Here is a 24869-nt window from a genome sequence, read left to right on the forward strand (position 1 = left end):
CCCAGTGCCCCGAGGCACTGCCCTCATGTGCCAGGGACACATTGGGAGCTCAGAGCCAGAGCTGGAAATTGGGCATCTGGGGGTTTACTTCCCGGTTTACCATAGAATCGCAGGGTAATCTGGAGAAAGTCACTTGACCTTTCTGGGGAAAAACACCCCTTGTCCTCCAACTTGATTTGAAAGGAAGACTTGGAGCCTGTGGTCGGGTGCCTCTCAGTGGCCATATAAACAGGAGAGTGTCAATAGCAGGGCCACCGGGTTGCGCTGATTATGCTCCTGCCCGCTTCCTTGGCAGGGCCATCCCTGCAAAGACCAAGCCACTGCCCATGGAGCAACTCCAGGTGATCCAGAGCTTTATCCACCTGGTGCCCCAGGGAAGGAAGATGGTGGAGGAGGTGAGCAAGGGCGCTGGGCAAGGCGTTGGGGCATTCACTCCCCTCATGGGTGGTGTCGCTTTCTCCCCTGCACCTCTGCTCTCATTCTTGGCTGATCATTCTCTTTACCTCCTTCTCTTCTCTTCTATCTCCCACCATCTTTCCTTGGCTCTGCTCCCTCCCTGCCGCTGCCCCTTCATCCCTGGTCCCTGGCACCAGGTGGACAGAGCCATCACTGCCTGTGCTGAGCTGCACGACCTCAAGGAAGTCATCTTGGAAAACCAGAGGAAGCTGGCACGTGTCCGGCCGGAGAGCCCAGCCCAGGTGAGGCTCGGAGGGCTTCTGCTCTTGCATCAACCTGCAGCGTCTTTTTATTAGGTCTATTGACTGGCTTCTTTCAGAGTGACCTTTCCTGGTGGCGTCTTCTCCCATTAGAAGAGTGGTTTTCAGAGGAAGGGGGGAAAGGGGAGCTGGATGTGCGGGAAGAACGGATGAGGAAGAGGGGAAGTTTACTTTCTCTGACCAGGCCCCCTCGCTGCAGAATAAACAGGATGGAGGAAGGAGCTGCTGGCGGGGTACTGGGGGCCTCCGGATCCAGATACTTCCCAGACTGCTCACGGCTCCCCCACAAATAAAACCGTGGCGTTTCTTTGGGAAGGCCAGGGTTTGGCCCCGCCGCTGCTTTTGGAAGTGTGCTGGGCTCTGGGCTGTCTCATCAGGCCTGTCCCCACACTCTGGGGAGAGGAGGCAGGCTTGACAGTGTTTTCAAACAGTGCCTGGAAAGAATCTAAAGCCTGTAGAGACTTTTTCTTTTTTAACACTTTAAAAACACCTTTTAAAAGTAATGCTATATTATGGAAAATTAAGGCATTGGAGAAGGAAAGTTACTCCTAATCCCTGCATAGATGCTGGAGCATTTGGGGCCAGCTTCCTTCACGTTCACGTTCACGTGCTAGGCTGCCCCAGCATGTGGTGTGCACTCTGCTTACTTTGGTTTGTTTTTTCCCCCTGTTCATACCTGGTTGTTGTCACGGAGAGTTTCCCTGGCTGTGTAACTTACAGTCATGGCGTGGTTCGGCCATCGTGGGCCTGATAGGCTAAGAGCACAGGGGCCTAGGTTCCGGTCCTGGTTCTGCCACATACAGGTGTGTGGATGTGGACAACCTGCTTCACTGCTCTGTGCCTCAAGTTCCCCCACTTGCAAAATGGGGCCACTGATGACAATGACCCCAAAGAGTTGTTGCGAAGAGTAGGTCAGATAAAATCCATAAAGCATTTAGAATGGGGCCTGACACAGAGCAGATGCTCCTGGCATGCCACCTGCCGTGATTTTTTAACAGGCCCCTTCTGGTTGGACAGTTGAGTCACTTCCGGTTCCTTATCAGTGGAAACACTTTTGCGTCAAGCAGCTTCATGAAAATGAGGCTTTCATGAATTTAGGAATTTCTCCTGTGGTCTAGATTAGGGGCTGGCACACTGTGGCCCACGCACCAGAGCCAACCACCACCTGCTTTTGTGAATAAGTTGTATTGGGACATGGTCTTGCCTAATTCATTTGTGCTGCCTTTGGCTCCCTTCTGCTGCAGTGGCAGAGCTGAAACAGACACTGTGCGGCCTGCAAACCTAGAATACTTACTGTCTGGCCTTTTATAGAAATAAAAGTTTGCCACCTTTGGCCTTGATTCCCAAAGATGAAATTAAACTTCATCAAAGGGTTTGACCTTTCTCTCGGGCCTATACCCATCCCCCTTGCCCTCCACAGGGTGGTACTGACCCAGCAGAGGACCCTGATATCTGAAGGCTGAGAGAGGGACCCTGGGGATTAACACCCTCTCTGACAAACCCTCAGCCAGAGGTGCTGGGCAAGGGTTAGGACAGTTGTTTGGGGACCCAGCTCTGTGAGGTTGAGCAAGCCACTTCATTTCTCTGAACCTCAGTTTCCCCTCTGTACAGGAGGGATAATGACTATGGCCCCTTGGAATGCTGTCATGAGGGTCTTTTTGTTTTCTCGTAAGGAGGGTCACAGGCTCAGGGAAGTGGGGGTCTCTGGCTCAGGGGAGGCTGTTGATACACTTGCTGCTTCAACACAGAAAGTGTGCTGCCCTGCATGATGGGTGGCGTTGGAGCAAATCGGGGAGCCTCAGACTGTGTCTGGGCTCAGGGCCTGTGGGAGAGGCAGGCCCTGCCCCGAGAAGTACAGAGCCTGCTGTAATCACCATAGCTCTCCCTGTACCATGGGTTACCTGTTGCAAATGGGGTAGGGTTAGATGCTTGGAAGAACTTCCAGCCTGGCAGAACTGTGCTATGAAGGGAGAGGTAGATTGTCTTCTGGGGATTTCTGAGGCCTAACTCCTGCCCTTCCTGGGGTGGGGACTCCGTGGCCAGGGCAGACCCATCTTTACCTCCCCATCCTTTCCTCTCAGGTAAGCAGCAGCCAGCACAGTGTCCGGCAGAGGGCGCTGCGGAGCCTGGAGCGATACTTCTACCTGATCCTGTTTAACTACTATCTGCATGAGCAGGTGGGGCCTGGGGGGTGAGTGGTCTCATTCATGCCTCTTGTCCTGGGGCCCCTCCAGCCTTCCCACCACAGTGACAGTCATGTGGTCAACGAGGACCTCCGTGGAACTGGGGAGCAGAGTGGGACACGGTGTTGGCTTCAGTGGAAGGAAAGACCCAGATAGGGGATGGTCCCGGAGTAGGTCAGGTGAAGAGAGACCCCACATCTCTCCCCTGGGTTCCCTGCCTCACTGTCTCTGTGCCCTTAGCTAGGGCATCGGGGCCCAGAAAGATCTTGCTTTGTACGTCCTGGTCCTTGCTCCCCACCCTCTCACCCCTGCCCTGGGCCATCATGGGTGTCTCCTGGGGCTCCCCTACCCTAGGGCAGGCAGAAAGAGTTCAGGGTGGCCTTGTGCCCCTGAATCCTGTCTCTCTCTGCCTCGGGCTGCAGTACCCGCTGGCCTTTGCCCTCAGTTTCAGCCGCTGGCTCTGTGCCCACCCTGAGCTGTACCGCCTGCCTATGACCCTGAACTCAGCAGGGCCTGTGGCCCCTGGGGACCTCATCACCAAGGGCTCCCTGGTGAGTGTGGCTGGCCGTCTGGGGAAATGGGAATGTGTGGGGGCTGACCCTTAATTACTGTGGGGTGTGGTTAAGCACTGCCTCACAAGAGGCAGAGGGGTGACAGCCTGTGGGTGATAGGATCTTCTTGTGAGTGTAATGGGGCCCTTTTTAGGCCAAAGAAACAGATGCAACTTTGGCCACTGTTCTAGTCCCCTGTCCTCTGTCTCACACCATAGTACTCTGGGCAAGGAGTCAGGGGACGTGGTTCTAGAATCTTTGCCCCTGGCTTCTCATCTTGGAGCCTCAGCTTCCTTATCTGGAGAGTGGCCGCTGGTGGTCTTCTTGCAGTGGTGCAGCCCTGAGTGTGACGCGCTGGCCTGCCCTTCTGCTGCCCCCTGGGGCTGGTTCTGAAGCTCCTTGGCTGCTGCTCTCCCCACAGGGCGCAGATGATCTCATCTCCCCAGACGCACTGAGCACCATCAGAGAGATGGATGTGGCCAACTTCCGGCGGGTGTCCCGGATGCCCATCTATGGCACAGCCCAGCCTAGTGCCAAGGTGACCACCCCGGCAGGCATGGGTCCTCTTGTGGGGTAGCGGGAGGGGAGGGTTAAGCCCTTCTGACCGCCCTCCTGTCCCTCCAGGCCCTGGGGAGTATCCTGGCCTACCTTACCGATGCCAAGAGGAAGCTACAGCAGGTCGTTTGGGTCAACCTAAGGGAGGAGGCTGTGCTGGAGTGCGATGGGCACTCCCACAGCCTGCGGTGGCCTGGGCCCCCCATGGCCACGGACCAGCTGGAGGTGAGACTCTCCTGCCTTCTACGCCCCCCTACACACCCCTGGAGGCCTTCTGGAGAATTGGCCTGGCAGGGTCTTTAGAAGGTCCCACACTCCTATTGTATAGATGGAGAAACCAAGTCCCCAAGAGGAGCAGTGTCAGGGAGTGGGTGTTTCAGGCCTCCTGCTGTGGCCACCTGCCTGGCTCCAGGCCTGGTTGATGACCTGAGGCTCAGGAAGGGGCAGGCCTGGGTCCTGAAGCCAGGCCTGGTCCTGGCCACAGCCAGCTCCAGTCTGCCAGGGCTGCCTCAGTGGCCCGTGTGCCCTCTGTCCCACCTTCCCCTAGAACCTGGAGACCCAGCTGAAGGCCCACCTGAGCATGCCTCCCCCAGGCGCCGAGGGCCCACGGACCCACAGGTTCCGGACATGCCTCACCATGCAGGAGGTCTTCAGCCAGCACCGCGGGGCCTACCCCGGCCTCACCTACCACCGTATCCCTGTGCCAGACTTCTGTGCCCCCCGTGAGGAGGTGAGGGGGCTGGGGAGGCAAAGCCTCTGGGCAGGGAGGGGAGCCCTTCCCACCTTCCCACCTTCCCCTCTGACCTGGGCCTTGGATGTGGGCACGGCTCTGCTGAGGGGCTGGGAGCTTGTTTCATGGGTTTCAGATTTGTTGCAGGTGCTTGTTTCACATCCCTTTCAAGCTTGGTATTTGTGTATTTGTGTGCATGCGTGTCCATTATGTGTTGTAGGTGTGCATGGGGGGTGAGCATGTCCTTGGTGTTTGTGGTATGTGTGTCTGTGGGGGACTGTTTGGAGTGGTGTGGTTGTCATTGTGGAGTGTGTATATGTGTGTGCTGTGTGTATTTTAATGGTGTCTGTGTTGTATGTTGTTTTTATGGGGGGGCAAGTGTGAAGAGTCTTTTGGGGAACGGTGCAGTGTGGTGTGTGTATGGGGTTTGTCTTCCAAGAGGACCCAAGGCACTGTGGGATGCCATGCGTGCCTGAGGGTGTTGGTGTACATGTGGCTTCTGTAGGTTTGTGATGTACATGTGTGTGGATGTCTGTAGTATGATACATCTGTGTGGTGTGTGTGTCTGGCATGTATTGTGTGAGGGTCGCTGTGCGCCTGTGTGATACAGCAGGTGTTTGGGTGCCGTGCCTGTGTGGGTCTGTGCGGTGCTTGCAGGGTCTATGATATGCTCCTGGTGGTAGGTGGTGATGGGGCTTGATTTCCTGTCACCCTTTGCTCTGTGGTCTGCTGGTCTGTAGTTTGTCGCCCCCTGGTGGCCCTGCTCTGCAGTGATCTGCTGAGGTATGGATATGGGGGACTGGGGTTGGGTCCATCTTAGGTGGGCAATAGAGCAGGGGGTCCATGCAAAGCCTCAGGGCGCAGCACATTGAAATGTTTGCACATGTGCGTGTTCTGCCTGGTGGATGGTGGGCAACAGGAGCCCCAGGTTTGTGCATGTGTCTGTTTAAATGTCCGGTCCTGGTCCTGGCGTGGGGATTGGGCTGTACGTGGGGCTGGTTTGTGCACGTGGTCTTGTGTGCACTGTGAGGACTTGAGGGTGTGTATAGAGGCTGTGAGCCTGACAGAGCCTGGCCCAGGGTGAGCACTCCCTTTGAGGGATGGGCCACCTCGCGAGTCTGTTCAGTCAGGAGCACCCACAGACTCAGACCTCGGTCTCCCCATGCAGGATTTCGACCAGCTGCTGGAGGTCCTGCAGGCTGCCCTTGCCAAGGACCCAGGCACCGGCTTCGTGTTCAGCTGCCTCAGCGGCCAGGGCCGGACCACGACTGCCATGGTGGTGGCTGTGCTTGCCTTCTGGCACATCCGAGTATGTGAGGCCCCTCGTGTGAGGACGGTGGCCTGCCCAGGCAGGGCGGGCACGTGGTCCCTGGGAACGCTGGCTGTGCCAGGAGGCTGTGCGTGTAGAGATGATGTCTGATGTGCCCATCAGTCCTGGGCAGAGGGCCAACGGGGCTGGCAGAGCCCTGGCCAGGGGCTCCTGGCATGAGAGAGGCACAACCTGGGTAGGAGTGCACCCATCCCAGTGGCTATCTGTCTTCCTGCAGGGCTTCCCCGAGGTGGTCGAGGAGGAGCTCGTGAGTGTGCCGGATGCCAAATTCACCAAGGGGGAGTTTGAGGTGAGCACTCCCTGTAGGGACGCTGGGGTACACTTGGGGAGGGGAGAGGACGAGTATTGCTGGCAGGTCTAGAGAGCAGGTTTCAAAGCTCTTAATGCTGCCGCCTTCTCCCCCCCATCACATCAGTGCTTCTCTGCTCCCATGTCACAGATGAGCAAACCAAGGCATGGACTGGCTTGCTCTGGGACCCTGGCAGATGCCATTGCAGATGAGGGGCCTGGATCCTCCTCACCCTGCCTATCCCTGCTGCTGGGCTACTCTGTGCCCTGGGGGAGGCCGTTGGCCACCATCTTATGTGGGTAGCATTGACCACCCTCATAGGCACCTGGGACCCAGCTGTGGTTGGTGACCTTGGTGTGGGGCTCTGGCCTGCCCAATCCCACCCCCAATTCAGTCCAGCCACTAACATTTATAAGTTAGTCACCCATGTATAGTGCACCTGCCACATGTCATCTTCCCAGACACCCTGCAAGTAGGTGGCAAATGTCTCCCTCTTACAGGTGGGTTATGTAGAGCTCAGAGTTGGCACGTGGCTGCCTGGGGTTGGCACTGTGGTTGGCTCCTGCCTACCTGGCCAGCTTCCCACATGCCCCTCCCTGCTGTCCTGCCACCCTGGCTTCCATGCAGGTCCTCAGACTCTCCAAGCTCTTTCAGCTTCTGGGCCTTTGCACAGGCTGTTTCCTTACCTTGGACCTCTTCTCTCTTCCTTCTCCTGGTTGATTCACTGATTCTTTTCTTTGGATTTTTTTTATTGTGGTAAAATATACATAACATAACATTAACTATTTTAATCACTTTTAAGTACATGGCTCTGTCGCATTAAGTATGTACTCATTGTTGTATTTACAACCAGCACCACCATGCAGCAATTTTTCCTCATTCCAAACTGACTGTGCCCGCCCCTTGTAACCGCTATTCTGTTTCCTACCTATGAATTTGACTATTCTAGGTACTGCATATAAGTAGAATCACTTACAATATAGTACTTAATAATATGTATTTGTCATTTTGTGTCTGGCATATTTCTCTTAGGATAATGTCTTCAGGGTTCATTTAGGTCGAGCGTGTATTAGAATTTCCTTCCTTTTAAAGGCTGGGAACTATTCCATTGTATGCATATACCATATTTTGTTTATCCATTCATCTGTTGATGAAATAACACTTGGGTTATTTTCACCTCTTGGGTGTTGTGAATAATGCTGCTATGAACACGGGTGTACTAATATCTGTTTGAGTCTCTGCTTTCAATTCCATAAGTGGAATTGCTGGATCGTTGGTAATTCTACATTTAACTTTTGAGGACCTGCCATATTGTTTTCCACGGTGGCTGCACCATTTTACATTTCTACCTGCAAAATACAAGGGTTCCAGTTTCTCCACATTCTTGCCAATATTTAGTTTTCTATCTTTTTTGGTAATATTCATCCTAGTGCGTATGAAGTAGTATTGCATTGTGGTTTTGATTTGCATTTCCCTACTAATTACTAATGTTGATCATCTTTTTATGTGCTATTTGGCCATTTGTATATCTTCTTAGAGAACTGTCTATCAAGTTCTTTGCCCATTTTTGATTTGGGTGGTTTTGTTGTTAAGGTGTAGGAATTCTTTATATGTTCTGGATATCAATCCCTTATCAAATATGTGATTTGCAAATATTTCTTCCCATTCTGTGGGCTGCTGTTTTACACTGTTGATAGTGTCTTTTTTTTTTTGCAAGCATTTAAAATGTAATGTTCAATATTTCTCTTTTCTTTTGTTGCCTATCCTTATGGTGTCATTTCCAAGAAGTCATTGTCAAATGCAGTGTCATGAAGGTTTTCCTGTTTTCATCTAAGAATGTTATAGTTTTAGCTGTTCTATTTAGGTCTTTGATTCATTCTGAGTTAATTCTTGTATATGGTGAAGGTGAGGGTTCAAGTTTCTTTTGCATGTGACATCCAGTTTTCCCAGCACCATTTGTTGAAAAGAATGTCATTTTCCCCTTGAGTGGTCTTGCATCCTTGTCAAAAATCATTTGACCAGTTCTGGCCAGGTGACTCAGTTGGTTGGAATGTTGTCTCGTACACCAGAAGGTTGCAGGTTTGGTCCCTGGTCAGGGGCCACATTATATGTTTGACCTTGAACTTGAGGCTAGCAGGGAGGCCCAGGAAGTTGTGGTCAGACTCTCATTCTGGGGGGCCGGTTGTGTGGAGGAGGGAGAGGACGGGAGAGGCAGAGTCTGAGTGAGGAGGTGGCTGTGAGACAAGCAGGAGAAACTCAGTTTTTATTGGTAGCTCTTGGGGCAAAGAAGGCACCCAGGATGACCTTGGGTTTCTGGCTGGTGGTAGTGACAGCCAAGCAAGTAGAGAATTCATGGTGAGGAGCAGTTTAGGGGAGAGGTTAGGTGTTCAATGCATTGAGTTTGAAAAAACTGCAGCTTTCTGCCTGCAGAGCGCCTTGTGGGACCCCTTTCCTGACCCTGTGCCCTTCTTAGGACCCACTTGTGGTTTGCATTCCTGAAGTGAGGTGTCGACCCAGAGCCAGGGACCAGGGTATGGGCTGGGTGCAGCTTTGCCCTGCAGCCTGAGCCAGGTTAGCAGGGTCCTCCCGGGCTATGGGTCCTCCCCTTCCACTCTTGGCTGTAACTCCACCCTTAGACCTGCCAGCCCTGGGCCTGTCCTTTCTGAGAAACGCTGGAGCCAGGACCCAGTCGTGGAGGTTGGGGTGATGGGCCGTGTGTGCAAGCAGTGCTGGATGGAGGGAAGAGTTAGGTCAGGTTTCCTCCTTTCGTTCATCTAGCAGCCGTCCGTGGGAGATGAGCAGGTGCCCTCAACTGTGTTGCTCAGAGAGGAGCGTGCAGGGTGCTGTGGGGGTGCACTGAGGGGCTCTAAGAAAGCCCTGTGCTGTGGGGAGGGTTACAAGGGACGCAGGAGGCAGGCAGGTCAGGGGCCCTGTAGACTTGGGGACTCTCACTTTATGATGAGTGCAAGGGAGGCATGAATAGATTGGAGTCGCTGAATCTTCAAATGGGACACAGTCTCGTTTATATTCTCATAAGCCCTCTCCAGCTCCCAGGGGGGAGGTGGGGCTGCCACAGTAGGATGAGAGGTGATGGAGGCCGGATTGGCGCTGGCTGTGGGGGTGCCTGGCCGACAGACTTGCAGGGTGTGGGGGGTGAGCCACGGGGGAGTGGTTGGGAGGGACAACTAGGGGAAGAGTCGTGCCCTTCAGAGCACCCTTCCCTAGGAGTAAAAGGGGGGCTTACATCAGATGAGTGGTGTCCACGCTGGGTTCCCCATAGCCGGGTGTCCCCGAAGGGCCTGGTGGCTGCTGCGGGGTGAAAGTAGAGCCAGCTGGGCCCCCACCTAGGCTCCTCGTATACCCTATCTCACCCCACCGGCCTGTTGCACAGCAACCACCTGTTTTTAGATTAGAATCTTGACATGGTTTTGCTTGAAGCAAGGTGTCTACTGCTTAGAGAAATAAGCGCCTTGGGAGCCTTGGCCTCAGATATACCCAGGAACCCCCTTGTCCCCAACCCTGTGAGAGAACCGAGGACAGGCGGGGGCTCTGGTGTGGGGTGAGGCTGTTGTAGGGGCGGGAGGCCCCAGCTTGGTTTTCTCTCCGCTCAGCCCCCCTCCTCTGGCCCCAGGTGGTGATGAAGGTGGTGCAGCTGCTGCCCGATGGGCACCGTATGAAGAAGGAGGTGGACGCAGCGCTGGACACGGTCAGTGAGACCATGACGCCCATGCACTACCACCTGCGGGAAATCATTATCTGCACCTACCGCCAGGTGAGCCCCACCCTGCAGCCAGGTGCACAGCCCAGGGTGTGGCTGCTGTGGGTGTGGGACCCTCATGGGCTCTTGGTCATGTCTTCACCTTCTGGAAGTAGAGGTAGTCCTTGAAGAAACATGCCCAGACCCAACGCCCCCCAGCTTGATTCTGGAGCCTTGGTGGGGTATGTGCAGGGGTACTGTTCAGAGGACTCAATAGCTGCTGCAGCCCGGGGACTCGTCAAGGATGTAGCCAAGCAGGACGAGACCCTGTCCTGGTTCTCTGTGGCGCCAGGCATCAACCTGCCATTTCTGTCGGGAGGACCTGGGGGTCTGGGGCAGGAGTCAGATGGTGTATGGGGCCCCTCTGCGCTCCTGGAGGAGGGCTGTTTGATAACTGGCAGCAGAGCAATTAACAGCTGATACTGCTGAGGGACTGGAGGTTTCCATAAAAGCCCAGATTGCATGTAAAAATTCAGATTTTCAGCCTACTTAGAAAAATTGTGTCCCCTTGTTGGCCATGGTCCCCGGCACTCTGTCATACATGGCCCCTGGCTCAGTCATGTAACCCGCCGGGCAGCCCTGGGCATTGGACTTTGTGGCCTCCGGGCTGTGTGTGGAGCACGCTGGCCTGCTGAATTATGTTCTTCTCTGGCCCGGCAAGTTTGGTGGGCTGCTGGGGAGGAAGAGGGTGCTGGGGCGGGAACGGGCAGCTGTGGGCAGTTTCAAGAAGATTGTGCCTGAAGTGAGTGGGCGTCCCCATGGAGGCCAACCTTGTGTTGTTTGCTGCTGGCCAACATTTCTAGGGACAGCTTCTGCCTGTGGCCCCTGTGGAGACGGGGGCTGCTCCAGGCCAGCCCCATGCTCTGCCCGCGCCCGGGAACACCTTGGTGAAGTGGCTGACCCAGGCCAACCTTTGCTCAAGGGTCATGGCCCAGGCCACAACAGAGACCTTGGGTGGGTGCTTGGCTGGAGGCAGGGCATCTGGGGTCAGGCTCTGCTCAAGGTCAGAGGTCAGCTAGCAGAGGTGCCTAATGTAGGGTGGGGAAGGTGGTTAAGGAGTTTCAGGAAATGGACTTTGCTGAACTTTGGAAGATGGACTAGTTTTCCCCAAGGCCCCAACAAGATTGTATCTCCTATTTCTTTTGGGTCTTCATAGTGGTATAGTAAGTATGCTGCCACCAGGTGGCAGCCATGCACTAAGAGCCTGAGCTCCTCTGGCTTTCAGAGGATACTGAGAAGGCAGAGAACTGAAGCTTCCAGTTCTCTCTGTAGCTGGAGGCTCTAGTAAGTGAAAGGGATGTTTAGTCCTGCTTCAAAGTGTCAGAGGTCCCCCACACTGCACTGACCACACTCTGTCAGTCTCCTCCCCACATCCCCTTCCTTCACCCTGCTAGCCCTAAGTGCCTTTATGCATTTCTAGGTAACCTGCCCCACCTCCACTCCAAAGCAGATAGGCTCTCCACTCTCTGAGCTCTGCAGTGCACAGAGGGTGGGGCGAGGAATACTGAGGAGAGAGAGGACTGGTTCCAGGGTTGACCTTGAACAATCCCCATATAATGAGAGCTGGGTGCAAAGTAAGTTTAGAGGTAGTGAAGGTTCTTTGGTGCCTATGAACAGTTGTGTTGGGGGCAGTCAGAGATGAGGTTGGATGGGTAAGTTGGCTCTAACTCTGTAGGCAGTGGGGAGGGAAGGGTGGTGTGGTTGGGGCTGTGATCAGCAGTGGATCCCCTTGCTGCCTTTGGGTGTGGAGTGTTTTAATGAGGAGGGAAGAAGCGGAGCCAGTGAGGATGGTGGTGGCAGTGGCTGTGGCAGGGCGGTGGTAATGGAGCAAAATGTAGAGTTGTTTCTCAGTGTGGCCACCAGGTTGCCCCAGTGAGCTGAATGTGGGCCAAACTCTCAAGGGGCTGAAGAATTGAGGGGCCTGAGACACCTTTTGAAAATGCAGTCCTCATCCTGGCTGTATAATAGATTCACCTGGGAGCTTTAAAAATACCCGTGCCTGAGCTCCATCCCCAGAGAGTCTGATTTAGTTGGTCTGCATGGATCTTTTTAAAAAAATTCCCTTGGTGATGCCAATGTTGAGAACACCACATCCTTTAAGCTGGGGTCCCCCACTTTAGTCAGCTTCAGGATCACCTGGAAGCTTGTTAAAATGCATGTTGCTGGGCCCCACCCCTGCGCCTGATTCTGCAGGGCTGGTGGCCTAGCAGGCTTCTGGTCAGGCACCACCTTGCCAGTTTCAGTAGGGAGGCAGCTTGAATTCTAATAGGGTTGCCTTGAACGTCTAAATCATTTTGGGGAGTATTGCCATGTTAGCAACAGCCACTTTTCTGATCCATGAACTGAGATGTTTCCCTATTTATCTAGGTCTTCTTTAATTTCTTATGTGATGTTTTATATCACAGTTCCCTGAGTGTAGGTTTTTTACTTCTTTTGTTAACTTTATTTCTACTTTGCTATATTTATGCTATTATAAATAGAAATGCTCTCCTTATTTCACTTTTTCGCATGTTTAATTGCTATGGTAAAGAAATACAGCTGCTATTTGTATATTGATCTTCTATCTTTCAACCTTGCTAAACTTGTTCATTAGTTCTACTACTTGTTTGTTTCAGTGACTTCCTTAGAACTTTCTATATAAAAGATTATGTCATCTACAAATAGAGATCGTTTTACTACTTCCTTCCTCTGCTATTCCCTTTTATTTAATTTTCTTGTCTAACCGCTGTGGCAAGATCTTCCACCACAATGTAGGATAGAAGTAGCGAGAGCGGACATCCTCTTTTTGTTCCTGACATGAGGTAGAAAGCTTTTAGTTTTTTACCATGAAGTATGGTACTAGCTGTGGGTCTTTCACAGACACTGTTTGCCAGGTTGAGGAAGTTCCCTTCCATTCCTAGTTTGAATGGTTTTTATTTTTTTTCATGATTAGATGTTAAGTGTTTTAAAATGCTGAGATGATTGTATGGCTTTTTCCCTTTATTTTATTGGTATAGTGTGTTATGTTAATTGATTTTTGGATTTTAAACCAACCTAGCATTCCTGGGATAAATCCTACTTTGTCATGGCAGGTGATCTTTATATATTTCTACATTTGGTTTGCTGAAGATTTTTTGTGTCAGACTCCTCAGTTGATGTTGATCTGTAGTTTTTTTTCTTATAATGTCTTTGTTTGGTTGGTGTGAGGGTGCAATTGGCACCCTCAGAATGTTACCCTCTCACTTTTATGGATGGGGAGACTGGCACATGGAGAGGAAGGGAGGTCCCACAAGTGTTAGTCAGCTTGGGCTTAGATTGCGTGGCTTAAACAACAGAAATTAATTTTCTCACAGTTCTGGAGGCTGAAAAGTCCAAGATCAAGGTTCTGGCTGACTCCATACCTGGTGAGGGCCCTCATTGTGGCTAGCAGGCAGTTGCTGTCCCCACTGTGCGCTCACATGGCCTTGCCTCGGTGCACGTGTGTGGATAGGGAGAGCGGAAGGAAGGGAGGGAGGGCGGGGCTCTCTGGTATCTCGTCTTATAAGGGCACTAATTTTAGAGGGCATCTAATCATGGATTCCTGGAAGCACTGTTACAGAACAAAGAACTAAAAATGACCTCAGTCCCAGCTGGGATTTCACAGACTGGTTTAAATAAGGGAAGGACCATGCTAGGGTTGCCCATGTGTGTAACCTTGTTAAAATGTGTCCATTTTCAAGAAAGGATGGAAGGCAAGGAAGAAGCAAAAATTTTAAAAATCCACCTACCATCTGATATTGTGGGCATTTCATAAAAGAAAAGATTTTAGTACCAGAAAAGTAGAGTGGGTGTTATCTCAGACTAGAGGACAGTCCTGGAAAAGATTTGTGTTTCTAAATTCTGGTGGACCTGAGAAACTAGGCCACTGTCTCCTTTAATCAGGAAGGCAGTGTGCCTCCCTGGCTTGGCTGGGCCCAGAGCCCATGTCCTGCCTAAGGTTGGGGGATCTGAGTGGTCCCAGCTGCATCCAGATTAGAAGGGGCCTCTGGCCAACTTGGAGTGTGTGTGCGTGTGTGTGTGAGTGTGTGCATGTGTACCGTGTAATTGACTTTATTATAGTTGACACGCCCAGTGTCAGTCCCTGTGCAGATGGGAGAGAAGCAGGTTGGATGATGCCAGGCTGATTGGCAGAAGGAACATGGGTGTGGGAGCTGGAGGGAGCTGGGTTCCGACAGAGCTGTCTTCATCCTTTCTGACTGCTGTGTCCCCACCTGCCAGGCTGGACCAATGCTGTGTTCCTGGCCAGGCAGTGTGGGGAGGACATGAGGGACAGGGGGGAAGCACAGGGCTTGACTGACACACAGTAAGTGTTCAACACAAGGGAGGACTCCTAGGATCATTATAGGGACACAGTGTCCCCAGATGTCCCTCTGAGCTTCAAAGCTTCCCAGAGACCCAGAGATTTTAGTGCTAAAGGATTTAGGAGCACAGGACCCCTCTGTTTACCGATAAGTGGGAGATGGGGGCTTTCCCAGGTCCCATGGGAGCTGATGGCGGAGCAGGTATCAGAAACACAGAGCCTCACTTCCAACCCTAAGCCCCTCCCCTGAGCACATTGCCCTTGACCCAAGCTCTCAGGCCATGCTGCTCTGGTGAGTGGTGAGGGCTTGCAGAGGCCCCAGAAGACAGCTGCTTCCTTTACCTCTTCCCTCTGATGAACTGACCCCTCTGCAAATTGGCAGCTGTGTCTCTCCCCTGGGAATCTGGCTGTTTATTGGTTAAACCCCTGCCCTCTGGTTTCAAACCATAAGTTCCCAGGGGATCTCCAGTGGAGCCTGCAGCTGTCTGCTTGGAGCAGGCCCGGGTACTGCATGTGCAGGTGACACTGGCTGGCCTGGTTGGACCCCTAGAACCACTGAACGGAACTGGACTTGAGCTGAGGCTCGGGTGGGCATGGTCACCTACATCAGTTCCATTTGCCTGGGAACATTCTAGATCTAAACCACATTCTGCCCATCTGAAGTTTTTCTCCCAGAACTTAGTTCGCAGCTTTGGGATTCTGAAAGCTTCAATAGCACAAACTCCTCAGCTTCCTGCTCCACACCTCCCAGAGCCCCCAAACAGTGAATTTTCCTCTCCTGGCCCCTGCTAGGCCTAGGCCCAGCAGTCAACTCACACTGTATTGATAAGTAATTAAGAACACAGCTCCTGGTCTTGGCATTTGTGTGTCTTCCAGCAGTTGAACTATTTTAGGGCCTTTGGCAGAGAGGAGTGTGTGATTGCTTCTCTGTTGTGGATCACAAAGGAGGGCCCAGAGCGGTATAAATCTCAATCTCACCTGCATGGTGAGGTCCTCACAGGGAGGAGGACTGAACGTAGCTTGTTTGTTGTTATAGAGACAAAACTAGACCACGACCCAATCTCCCAGACTCCTGCCTACCCAGCAGTGATTTCATGTTTGACTTTTCTTTCTGGCCTTTGTGAACCAGCACAAACTTTCTTTCATAGCTGTAATCACGGTGCGCACAGAGGGTGCCTGCTTGTTCACCTGGATGTTGTTCACGCGTCTGAACGTGCTCAGCCAGCAGGTGCTTACTGGTGCCTGTGCTGGGCTTGACCATGGCTGGGATGGACCAGTGAATGAAGCTTTACTGAGCTTATATTCTAGTAGAGGAAAGGGAGGCAAATTAATAAGTAGCTTCAGCTCATGACGTTTATCCTGTTTGATGAAGAGTCTTTACATCATCATATTGAGTGCAGGCATGATACGCAGCGAGTGGAAGTGCCCCAGTGCCACGTGTTGCTGCCTTAGATGTGGCCCTTCCGGTTGCTCCCTGTTCTCTGGACGGGGGATGACAGGGTGACCGTCATCGTGCATGTTGCTCTTTCATCCACATGGATCATTTCTGTAGGCTGATTTTTAAAATTAGGGTTAGTGACTGAGTCGAAAGTAGGAATTTATTTTTATTTCTGTCTTATTTTTTATCCTTACCTGAGACATGCTTATTCATTTTAGAGAGAGGAGAAGGGAGGGAGAGAGAGGGGATGAGGAACATCCATGTGAGTGAATGAGAAACATTGATTGGTTGCCTCCCATATGTGCCTGGACTGGGGACCGTACTCACAACCCAGGCATGTGCCCTGACCAGGCATAGAGCCTTTCATCTTTTGGTTTACGGGACAATGCTCCAACCAAGTGAGCCACAATGGCCAGGGTGGAATTTTTTTTTTTTTTTAATTATTTTGGAAACTGTCAAATGGGAAATTTTAAATTAGGGAGAATAATTTCATGAATGCTTGCTCACCTCCCAGCTTCAGGAATTACCAATCAGGCCAGTCTTATATCATCTGATATAAGAGAGCCTTTTTGCCTCTTCTTCTGCCCCCTCCCTCATCCCCTGCCCAACTGGATTATTTTGAAGAAAGTCCAAGACCTCATGTTTCTTCTGAAAAATTTTCAGCACATAACTTAAAGAGGGAGGATCTCTTTAAGAAGATCATCATGATGTCACCTAAAACAACAGTAATCTTGCCCCATCATCACCCGATATCTTGTCAGTGTTTGCATGTTCTCACTGGTCTCACAAAGTCTTTTTGCATTTGGACTGGGATCCAAAAAAGAGCCACAGATCACATTTGGTTGGTGTGGCCCTTAAGCTGTGTTGAATCTAGGACCATTCTCCTCCTTCCCTGCAAGTATATTCGCTGAGATAACTGCATTGCTTTACTGGCTGTCTCGCCTCTGGCCCTTACTGATTATACCCCTGGGAGCTCAGCCTGTGTCGAAGGCCCTGTGCTTCCTGTAATGGGGGGAGCCAGGTCAGATTAAGCTGTATTTTTGGCCAAATAGTCACAGGTGGTGCTGTGTGCTCCTCAGGGGCACAGAAGGTCCTGTGGTCTCTCTCGTCACCTGACAGATGCTGATGCTCTTCCTCTGGATTCCTTATTTCATTGGGTATTTATTTGCAAAGTGGTGATATACTGACTCTCTCGTTCCCTCTGCATTAACTAAGTGTTGTACTTCCCGGAAGAGATCCTTCTCCATGAAACAGGGGGCAGAAGGTAGGTCCAGTGCTGGCTTTTCCCTTGGTTTGTCCACCTTCCAAGGAGATTGGGGAGGTGCCTCTCTAATGCTGGGGGAACAGAGGTTGGATTCAGTGAGCCCGATGCTCCTGTAGATGAGGCCCCAGACCAGGTGAAATGAGGGTGTGGGTGACTGGGGGCAAGGGTGGGCTGGGACAGGGAGATGGAGGGGCTTGTGGCAGGAGGCTGGAGGTCGTTAGAGGTCAGTGCTGGGGGCCAGGGCCCCAGCCCCCAGGTGTCCTACTGTCCCCTCAACCATCTCAGAGCCAGCACGAGAGGTGCAGACACCAGGCTGACTGTGCATTGTCACCTCCACAGTCCAGCTCACCCCCCGCGCCGTGCCTGTGCCAGATGAAGGGTGGGCTGTCTTGTTCCCTCCATTTTTGCCTTTGAGGCAGGGAGATGCTCGGGCTTGCCCAAGAACACACAGCTGGTGGGCGGGTGGCAGGAGGGTGGGGAGAGGCCAGACCCCGATCCCAGATCAGGCCCTCTTCCCCGGCCACACTGCCTCCTGGCGGGGAGGGGGCACAGCTGCCCCTCCCTGCCTACCTCAGGCCCCACAGGGGGTAAAAATAAGAACTAGAAGCCATGAGAGTTGTTCTTGTTTTCCCAGCCTGAGGAGTGGAGAGAGAGCCAGGGGAAAAGAACATATTTCAGATGTGGTCGCAGCTACAGCTTGGAGAGGGGTTTGTGGAAGGGGTACGGGGCCAAACCCGTGCGGACAGTTTCCATAGAGACAGACCTTGCCTGGTGGGACAGCCTAGGCCTCCCTAGGCCTCCCAGGCCGTGGGCTGCAGCCTGGCGCCTAGTGAAATGGAGCCAGGGCCCGACCACGCTGTGTGTGTGAGAGGCCGCAGTGCTCAGGGCATTTAAAAAGGAGAAAAGGAGGGGAAATCCCTTTGAACTAAGCTTGTCCATGAGTTTGGGAATAGAGGTGAGAAGGCTGGGCCCCTGGTGGAGGAGAATCCAAGATGGACAGACAGCAGCCCCCAGTGGTGGCACTATCTGGTGAATTCCTTGTTTCCTGCTGGGCCTGGAAAGGGAGGAAGGATATTTGTGGCAGAATCCAACGTCAGGGCTCCTGGAGGAAGCCGCGTCGGAATCAGTAATGTCAGGAGCATGTTTTCCTCACCCTTGCCTGGTGACATTAATCTCAGTGTTCCGAATGTAAGATAGTCTAATGCGGCTCCCGTCTGTCCCTTCAGAAGGAGGTTGCAGGAAAACTGAGGTGAAGGTAGCCACGCAGAGAGAAGTAAAGTGTCCTTTGTTCCAAGTGGAGGTTTCTTTTAAAGATAGTGTTTTAACTTGTACTTTTTGAGTTTTCTAAGAAGTTACTTTTGTCTACTCTAGTCCTCAGAGCAGATGGAGAGCTTTTAGACCCATTTTGCTGAGGAAGACACTGAGGCCTAATGGAGTTTTGCGATCAGCCAGAGGCAGAACCAGAACCTGTCTCCCAGCTCCTTAGCCTGCCTTCCCCTTCCTCCACCCCGATGACCACCACCCAGGGGGCGATTTTGTTGTGGTGGAAAAAGGAAGGGTGGCGAGGAAGCCACCAGCCCCTGCCCTGTGTGTTGCCCTGGGTCTGTGCAGATGGAGTTGTAGAGAAGTGAAAGAGATTCAGCTCAGTTCCCAAGGCCTAAGGTTATTATCTTAAGAAAAACATTAAGTGAGACAGCTCTGGCTCTGAGCCCCAGGTGAGGTCTGCCTGTTTCTCCAAGACACTGGCGTAGCCACAGTTGTTCCCTGGAGACCTCATTCCAGTAGGTAATGTGTCTCCAGGGCCCCGGCCATTGCAATTAGAGCAGCTCTGAAATGCTGTGAGCTGTCACATAAAATAAGATAAAAGGAAGGGGTTGCTTCCCAAGGCTCTTTCATACCTGGCCCAAAACAGAGGCAGTGAGTTAGTCAGCAGTTGCCAAAATGAAGCCTGTGTTTGTGTGCGTAGGGCACATGTTCTCAGTAGCTGAGACCTCTTCTGCTCTCCCTTCCTATACATTGTATGGCTGAGCTGAGACCATTCCCATCCTCTCGGGGGCTTTCCCGGTTTATTCACCAGCAGGCATCCGTTGAGTACCTATAGCGTGCCTGGCTTGGTTTCTAAGTTGCATGAGACTGGGAATTTTCAGTGGTTTGGGAAGGGTTTCATTCTCTGCCTGAGCATCTCTCTGGCACATGGACTGAGACCTTGCCTCTGTGCTCACTGCTGTCATTGTCAGGATTGTGGTGGTCACCAGAGGTGCTGCTTCCTGTTGCTCCTCTCTGTTCTTCTGTGCGAGGGCTCATCTCAAAACCCCGATGCCCAGGCCTCACCTGGTACAAGTAGGAAGGGCCCTGCAGTGTCTGCCTGGTGAGTGGATGGATGGGTGGAAGGTGGAATAAGTCACCGTGTGATTAGATAGGAAACCTGACCCCTACCTTCTTTATATCTTTAGTTTTTTGTCCACATTATTGGTCTTCCAAGAGAGGGTGCTCTTTTCCAGCAACTGAAAGGGCCCTGGGTTGGGGATGGGAAACCCAGGTTCTGGCCCTGGCTCTGCTGGCAATTCCTGGTGCAGCCTTGGGCAAATCGCTTTGGTCTGCCTGGGCCTCTGCTTTTCTTTCGGTCACCTGGGGTCACTACCGCTGCTCCATATACCTTGAAGGATAGCAGTGAGCACCAACCTGGGTGGGGTATACAGGGTGTGGTGGGTAGGCAGGGCTGGGACACCAGGCTGACGCACTGGGTTCTGTGCAGGGACGGTGGGCTCCTGAGGTCCAGGACCATGTCTTGTAGGTGCTGGATCCCAGAGCCTGGGTGCATGCACAACATTTGTTGAATGAATGGCACACAGAGAAGCCCACTGTTCCAGGGTTAGCCCCTTCACACTTTGAAAGCGCTGAACAAAATATGACATCTTTGAAAAGCTAGTTACCTGCCATGCAAGCCTAAGGGGACAGTGTGCAGGGACTCATGGAAAGCCCCGGGAAGCAGCTGTTGCTGATTGTTTGGGGTCCAGCGTCTGAGGAGAAGGATGGGGTCTGAGCTGGGAGCCCTCCCTTAAAGACATCTTTGAGGACTGTTATCTGCTGCCTGCTCAGCCTGGATCCCACCTCAGCTGGGGGCAGAGGTCGCTAGACCATGCTTGCTCCTGTTCAGGGGTTTGGGGAGGGGGCATCTAAGGAGGCTGCAGTATGGGATCTTGTCTGGCTTGGGTTATGCCGAACTTGAGCCTGGCCTCTCCTGCTCCTTTGTTTCTCCTCTGGGGCTCTGTTTTCCTGGAGCCTGTGCTACCTCCAGCTGTCCATGTGACTCTGGCAGGTCACGTCCCCTCTTTAATCTCAGTCTCTCTTTCTGGAAAGCAAGCAGGTTGATCTAGGTAATCCCAGGCAGTCTGATGCAGGGCTTAATGAAAATGTAGGATGCCAGCATTAGTCACTTATTGATCCAACAGACATTTATTATGCCCCTCCTAAATGCCAGGCACAGTGCTAGGTGCTAGAGGGGCCTCATGGGCAGAATATGCAAGTCCCTGGAACCCGCACTCCAGCGAGGCAGGCACACAAGAAACAACATACAAGTCAAAATGATGGGGTGTTAAGGGTTGCTATATCTGTGGGGGAGGGGGGGTTGGGGGATACAGTTTGACATGGGTTCTGGGTCAGGAGGGCTTGATGAGAAGGTGGTATTTGCATACAAATCTGAAGGAGGTAAGGGAGGTAGCTGTGCTGAAATCCAGGTAGAGAATGCGGCAAGTGCAAAGGCCCTGAGGTGGGAGCCGCCTGGTTTGTTTAGGGAGCCGAGAAGGGAACAGGGAGGGACAGGAAAGGAGGTCAGAGGTTATGGGGCAGGAAGGGCAGATGGAATGGGGCTTTGTCTGTGATCACATGTACTTCAGCTTCTACTCTGAGGGCTACTGGGGGGCCAGCGCAGGGTGTCGAACAGAGGGGCTGACTGAATGCTCTAGCAGAGCCACGCTGGTGCTGTGTTGACAGCAGGCAGCAGGCGTGGGACTGAGGGTGGTGGCAGGGAGGCTAGTCAGGTGCTGTCACTGCGATAAGATGGCTTGAATTGGGGTGGTGTGAGGTGGGCAGCTTCCAGGAGTGCTTTGAAATGGAATGGACCAGATTCCCTGACTGGTTGGGTGTGGGGCTGAGGAAGGGACAAGCCAAGGAGGGGTGACAGGTTTGGGCCTGAGCAGCAGAAAGGATGGAGTTGCTGCTAAGATGGGCCAACCGGTGGGTGGGGCGGCTCTGGGGAGAGCTCAGCAGGTTCATTTGGGACCTGTTTGGTGCACTTGAGAAGCCTGGCGCAGGCAGCCACATGTCCAGGTCTGGGGTTCCAGGCACACATGTGGAGGTCTCCAGTGCCCTGTAGATTCTAGATGACAGTGAAAACATGAGACAGGAGGAGGTGACCCAGGAGTCAGTGCTCAGTGGCCAACCGGGCACTTGTTACATACAGGCCCTATTTAGTGCTCGGGGTGGCGGTGGGGACAGAAATACAGGCCAGTTTATAATCCTGTGCTTGCCCCTTGGCTTACTGTGGTCAAGGCCAGTCCTTCCTTAGAGATCAGGGGAAGCCGAGAAGGGGGCGCTGTGGGGCTGAGCTGCCACAGCTGGCTTCCGCAGGGGCTTGCCCTGGACCTGGAGGGACAAGCTGAACACTGCCTTGTCGTGAGGATGGGAGGGCATTCCTGGCAGGAGAAGTGGGTAAAAGTACCATGGTGAGAGTGAGGAGGGAGTGGTTGAACTTGACTGGGAAGAAGGGCTAGGGTGATAGGAGAGCTGGGATTTTGGAGTTGGTGTCCCAGCTTGGAACTCTGTGACCTTGGGTAGTTAGCTAACCTTGCTGAGCCTTGTCTGCGAAATGTCCCTCTTCCTTCATGGAGTTACTTAGAGAAGGGTTAGGATCTAATAATCAGATCTGGATGTGACATGCTTATGCCAGCATGTGGCAAGCAGTGGGTCCTGGACACAGCTGGAAAGGCCTGCTAGCCCTGCCTCAGTACCCTGCAAAAGCAGAGCTGTAACAGAGCCACAGCGGGCCATGTTGGGCCCTTGCAGGTGCTGGGTAGATGGCAGGCCTGAGAGGCCTGAAGTGCCCGATGCCCTGCCCGCCTTTCCCGGGCCCCTTCTATTTTAGGGCTCAGTCCAGAGGACAAGGAGGTCTTGCCCACTGTACCACAGCTAATGACAGCCTGGCCTGCCAGGCCATTTAAAAACGGCTCCACTATTTTCGTTGGCAGGAGGCGGCTGGCCTGTCCTCCTCCCCAGACAGTGCCATCATGGGTGATTTTACGGAAACCAGGGCCTTGATAGGAAGATGGGTCATTCCTCAAATCACAGACTTGGATTGGGCAGGATGTGCCTATGGAATCTTCCGGGGAGTGCCCGGCGTCACCTTCACCCCGCGGTCTGAATTTAGAGATAATTCTACCCTGTCTTGACAGCAGAGCTCCAGAGGAATCACTCGCCTCTCCACCCTGAATGTGGCTCAGACCTGAGCCTGGATGGTGTCTCTGGGGGCAGCAGGCCTGAGTGCCCCTGGGAGCAGGGGCACTGGGAGGACAGGGCTGGTGTGGCTTTGCGGGGGCCAAGCCCAGAGCTGAGGGCTTTGCATGCTCTCCGGACAGTTCTTCTGAGCTGTTCCATCATAAGTAGTTTATGGCTTCTGCCTGGAGGGACCACTGGTGATTTCCTTTCCTTCTTTCGAAGAAAATGGTTTTAAATGGGCTCTGGGCCTCTGAACGGAGTTTGGGAAGCAGCGTAAGGGATGGGGTGGCAAATCCCCACGCAGTGCAGTGTGATGTACACCCTCACAATGGTACTAGAGCTGCATTGTATTGGCCACAGTTAGTATTTAGGTAAAACCTTTTTTTTTTTTTTTTTTTTGTCCACTGCCTAATTCTAAACAAAATTGGTTGTTGGTTTAAAACAATAGGCATTCTGATCTGTCCCCCACTCCACAGCCCCAGCAGCAACCATGGGGCCATTCCCAAGCTCAGATCCACCAGAAGCCTTACTGGCCCCTTGTCTGAAGGGTCAAGGCTTGGCTTGGCCTCTGGGTGTTGCCTCCCTGTGCACCCTCTCCCCTGCTGCTGTAAGCTTCTCCCCCTCCGTCTACCTGGAGATACCTCACTCTTTAGTCCCTTTTCTCCCCTTCTCAGGGCACCTTTCTGCCCCCTTTCTCCTAACCCACCTCAACTATCACCTCCTCTTTCATGCCCTCCCCAGTCCCGCTACTTGCCCTCCTTGGTCCCATGACCTGACCCCTCTGGGTGCTTCGTATCTGTCTTCTGTTTCACCCCCCACCCCACCCACCTCCAGCAGCATATCTGTGGGCAGAGCCTGTGCATCTGGGTCATAGCCCTCCTCCCTGTTCCATGAATGAATGGACTTGTGTGGCTCTCCATGGTTCCTAAGTGGTTCCTCAAACCTTACTTTACTGAGCAGCCCCACCTCCAGAAATGAGGGCGGGGGGCTGAGAGTTTAAATGGCAGAACCAGGCCCAGAACCTGGCTTATGTCTCCTTGTTCACCTTCCACCCTTGCCCCCTCCCCAAGGCCCAGAGCTCCTTATGGGCGGTGTGGGTGTGCTGGGCATGTAATTACTGTACTGTCCACTCTCGGCAGCCCTGGGAGCAAAGATGGCAGAGGTGCCGCAGGCTGAGTTATCTGAGGCAGAAGGGGGATGTGGGGGATCACAGTTCCCTGGAGCAGGCCCCCTGGAGCTCCTCGTTTGTAGGCCTGTGGCTGAGTCAGATCTGGGGAGCAGGGCCCTCTAGGAGCCTTTCCCAAGCAGCTGGAGGCTGAATGGGAGGCTGATCTTTGCCTGCAAGAAAAGGCTTCTAACTGTGGCCCAGTCGGTGGGAGACCACCTTTCCTGGCTCCCGGAAGCCTGGGCTGGCTGGCTGTGCCCTTCCAGGGATGTTCAGGGAGCCCGAGGAGCAGCCCCTGTGCCATATCCTCTTCCTGGAGCAGGGGCAGCAGCTGTGGGCTCGGGGTGGAGAACTGGGGGTATGGGCGTGATGTGAGGTATGGTGTTCTCTTCAGGATGGGAAGCACATCTGTGGTGGGTAGAGGAGCACAGTCAGGTATGGGGCAGACACCCTGCGGTGTAGAGCTGGGCCTGGTTCCCTGGCCTGCCCCTGACCCCTACACTGAGGAGAACCTTGAGAGGAACCCCTATTCTTGATCATTCATCTCCATGAGTCTTCTGTGAATAGGTCCCTCCTACCCCCAAACCTTCAGTGGCTCCCAGAGCCAGGGCCACAGTGCTCAACCCTGGCTAGAGACTCACCTAAGAGCATTCCTCAATCCCGATGCCCAGGGTCACCGTTGGGGAGCCTTATGTGATTGGTCTGGGTGGGGCCTGGGCTTCTGTATGTCAGGGTTGGGAAGCCAGCCTAGAGGGTCAACTTGGTAGGTGTCAGGGATGGCTTCCGTTACTGGGTGCCAGCCTAGTTTCCCTCTTGTCCCTTCACATCCTCGTTCCAATCAGGCCAGCCCCTTTCTGGTCCCCACCTGCTGGGCACCATCCTCACCTCTGTGCCACCCCACTGGTGCTCGCTGTCTCCATCCAAATCAAGCCAGGCCCTCACAGCCCAGTTGGGTCCCATGCTCTCTGGGGACTCATCTTTAATTGCCTGGCTGTCCCTGCTCTCCCTTCCCTCCGCTGCTGCATCTCTTGTCGATCCTCTGCCCTGGTGGCCTTCCTGTGATCTGTCCCCAGCCTTGGA

The 24869-nt window shown here is 53.1% G+C and overlaps 1 protein-coding gene across 6 annotated transcripts in view; it reads left to right on the forward strand.

The window, feature by feature from the left end:
* PALD1 (phosphatase domain containing paladin 1) overlaps positions 1-24869 on the forward strand; it is a 94999-nt gene that overhangs the window by 65603 nt on the left and 4527 nt on the right. For all 6 annotated transcript variants that reach the window (XM_090278146.1, XM_090278147.1, XM_090278144.1 and 3 more), the window contains 10 exons: positions 296-395; positions 594-698; positions 2798-2893; positions 3322-3450; positions 3872-3988; positions 4075-4230; positions 4553-4735; positions 5904-6044; positions 6283-6354; positions 9986-10126. In XM_090278146.1, the coding sequence (XP_090134272.1) occupies positions 296-395; positions 594-698; positions 2798-2893; positions 3322-3450; positions 3872-3988; positions 4075-4230; positions 4553-4735; positions 5904-6044; positions 6283-6354; positions 9986-10126 (1240 nt within the window). The remainder of the gene's footprint in view (positions 1-295; positions 396-593; positions 699-2797; positions 2894-3321; positions 3451-3871; positions 3989-4074; positions 4231-4552; positions 4736-5903; positions 6045-6282; positions 6355-9985; positions 10127-24869) is intronic.

Source organism: Furipterus horrens, unplaced genomic scaffold (assembly GCF_987537825.1).
Source record: "Furipterus horrens unplaced genomic scaffold, mFurHor1.1.pri manual_scaffold_5, whole genome shotgun sequence".
Classification (NCBI taxonomy): domain Eukaryota; kingdom Metazoa; phylum Chordata; class Mammalia; order Chiroptera; family Furipteridae; genus Furipterus; species Furipterus horrens.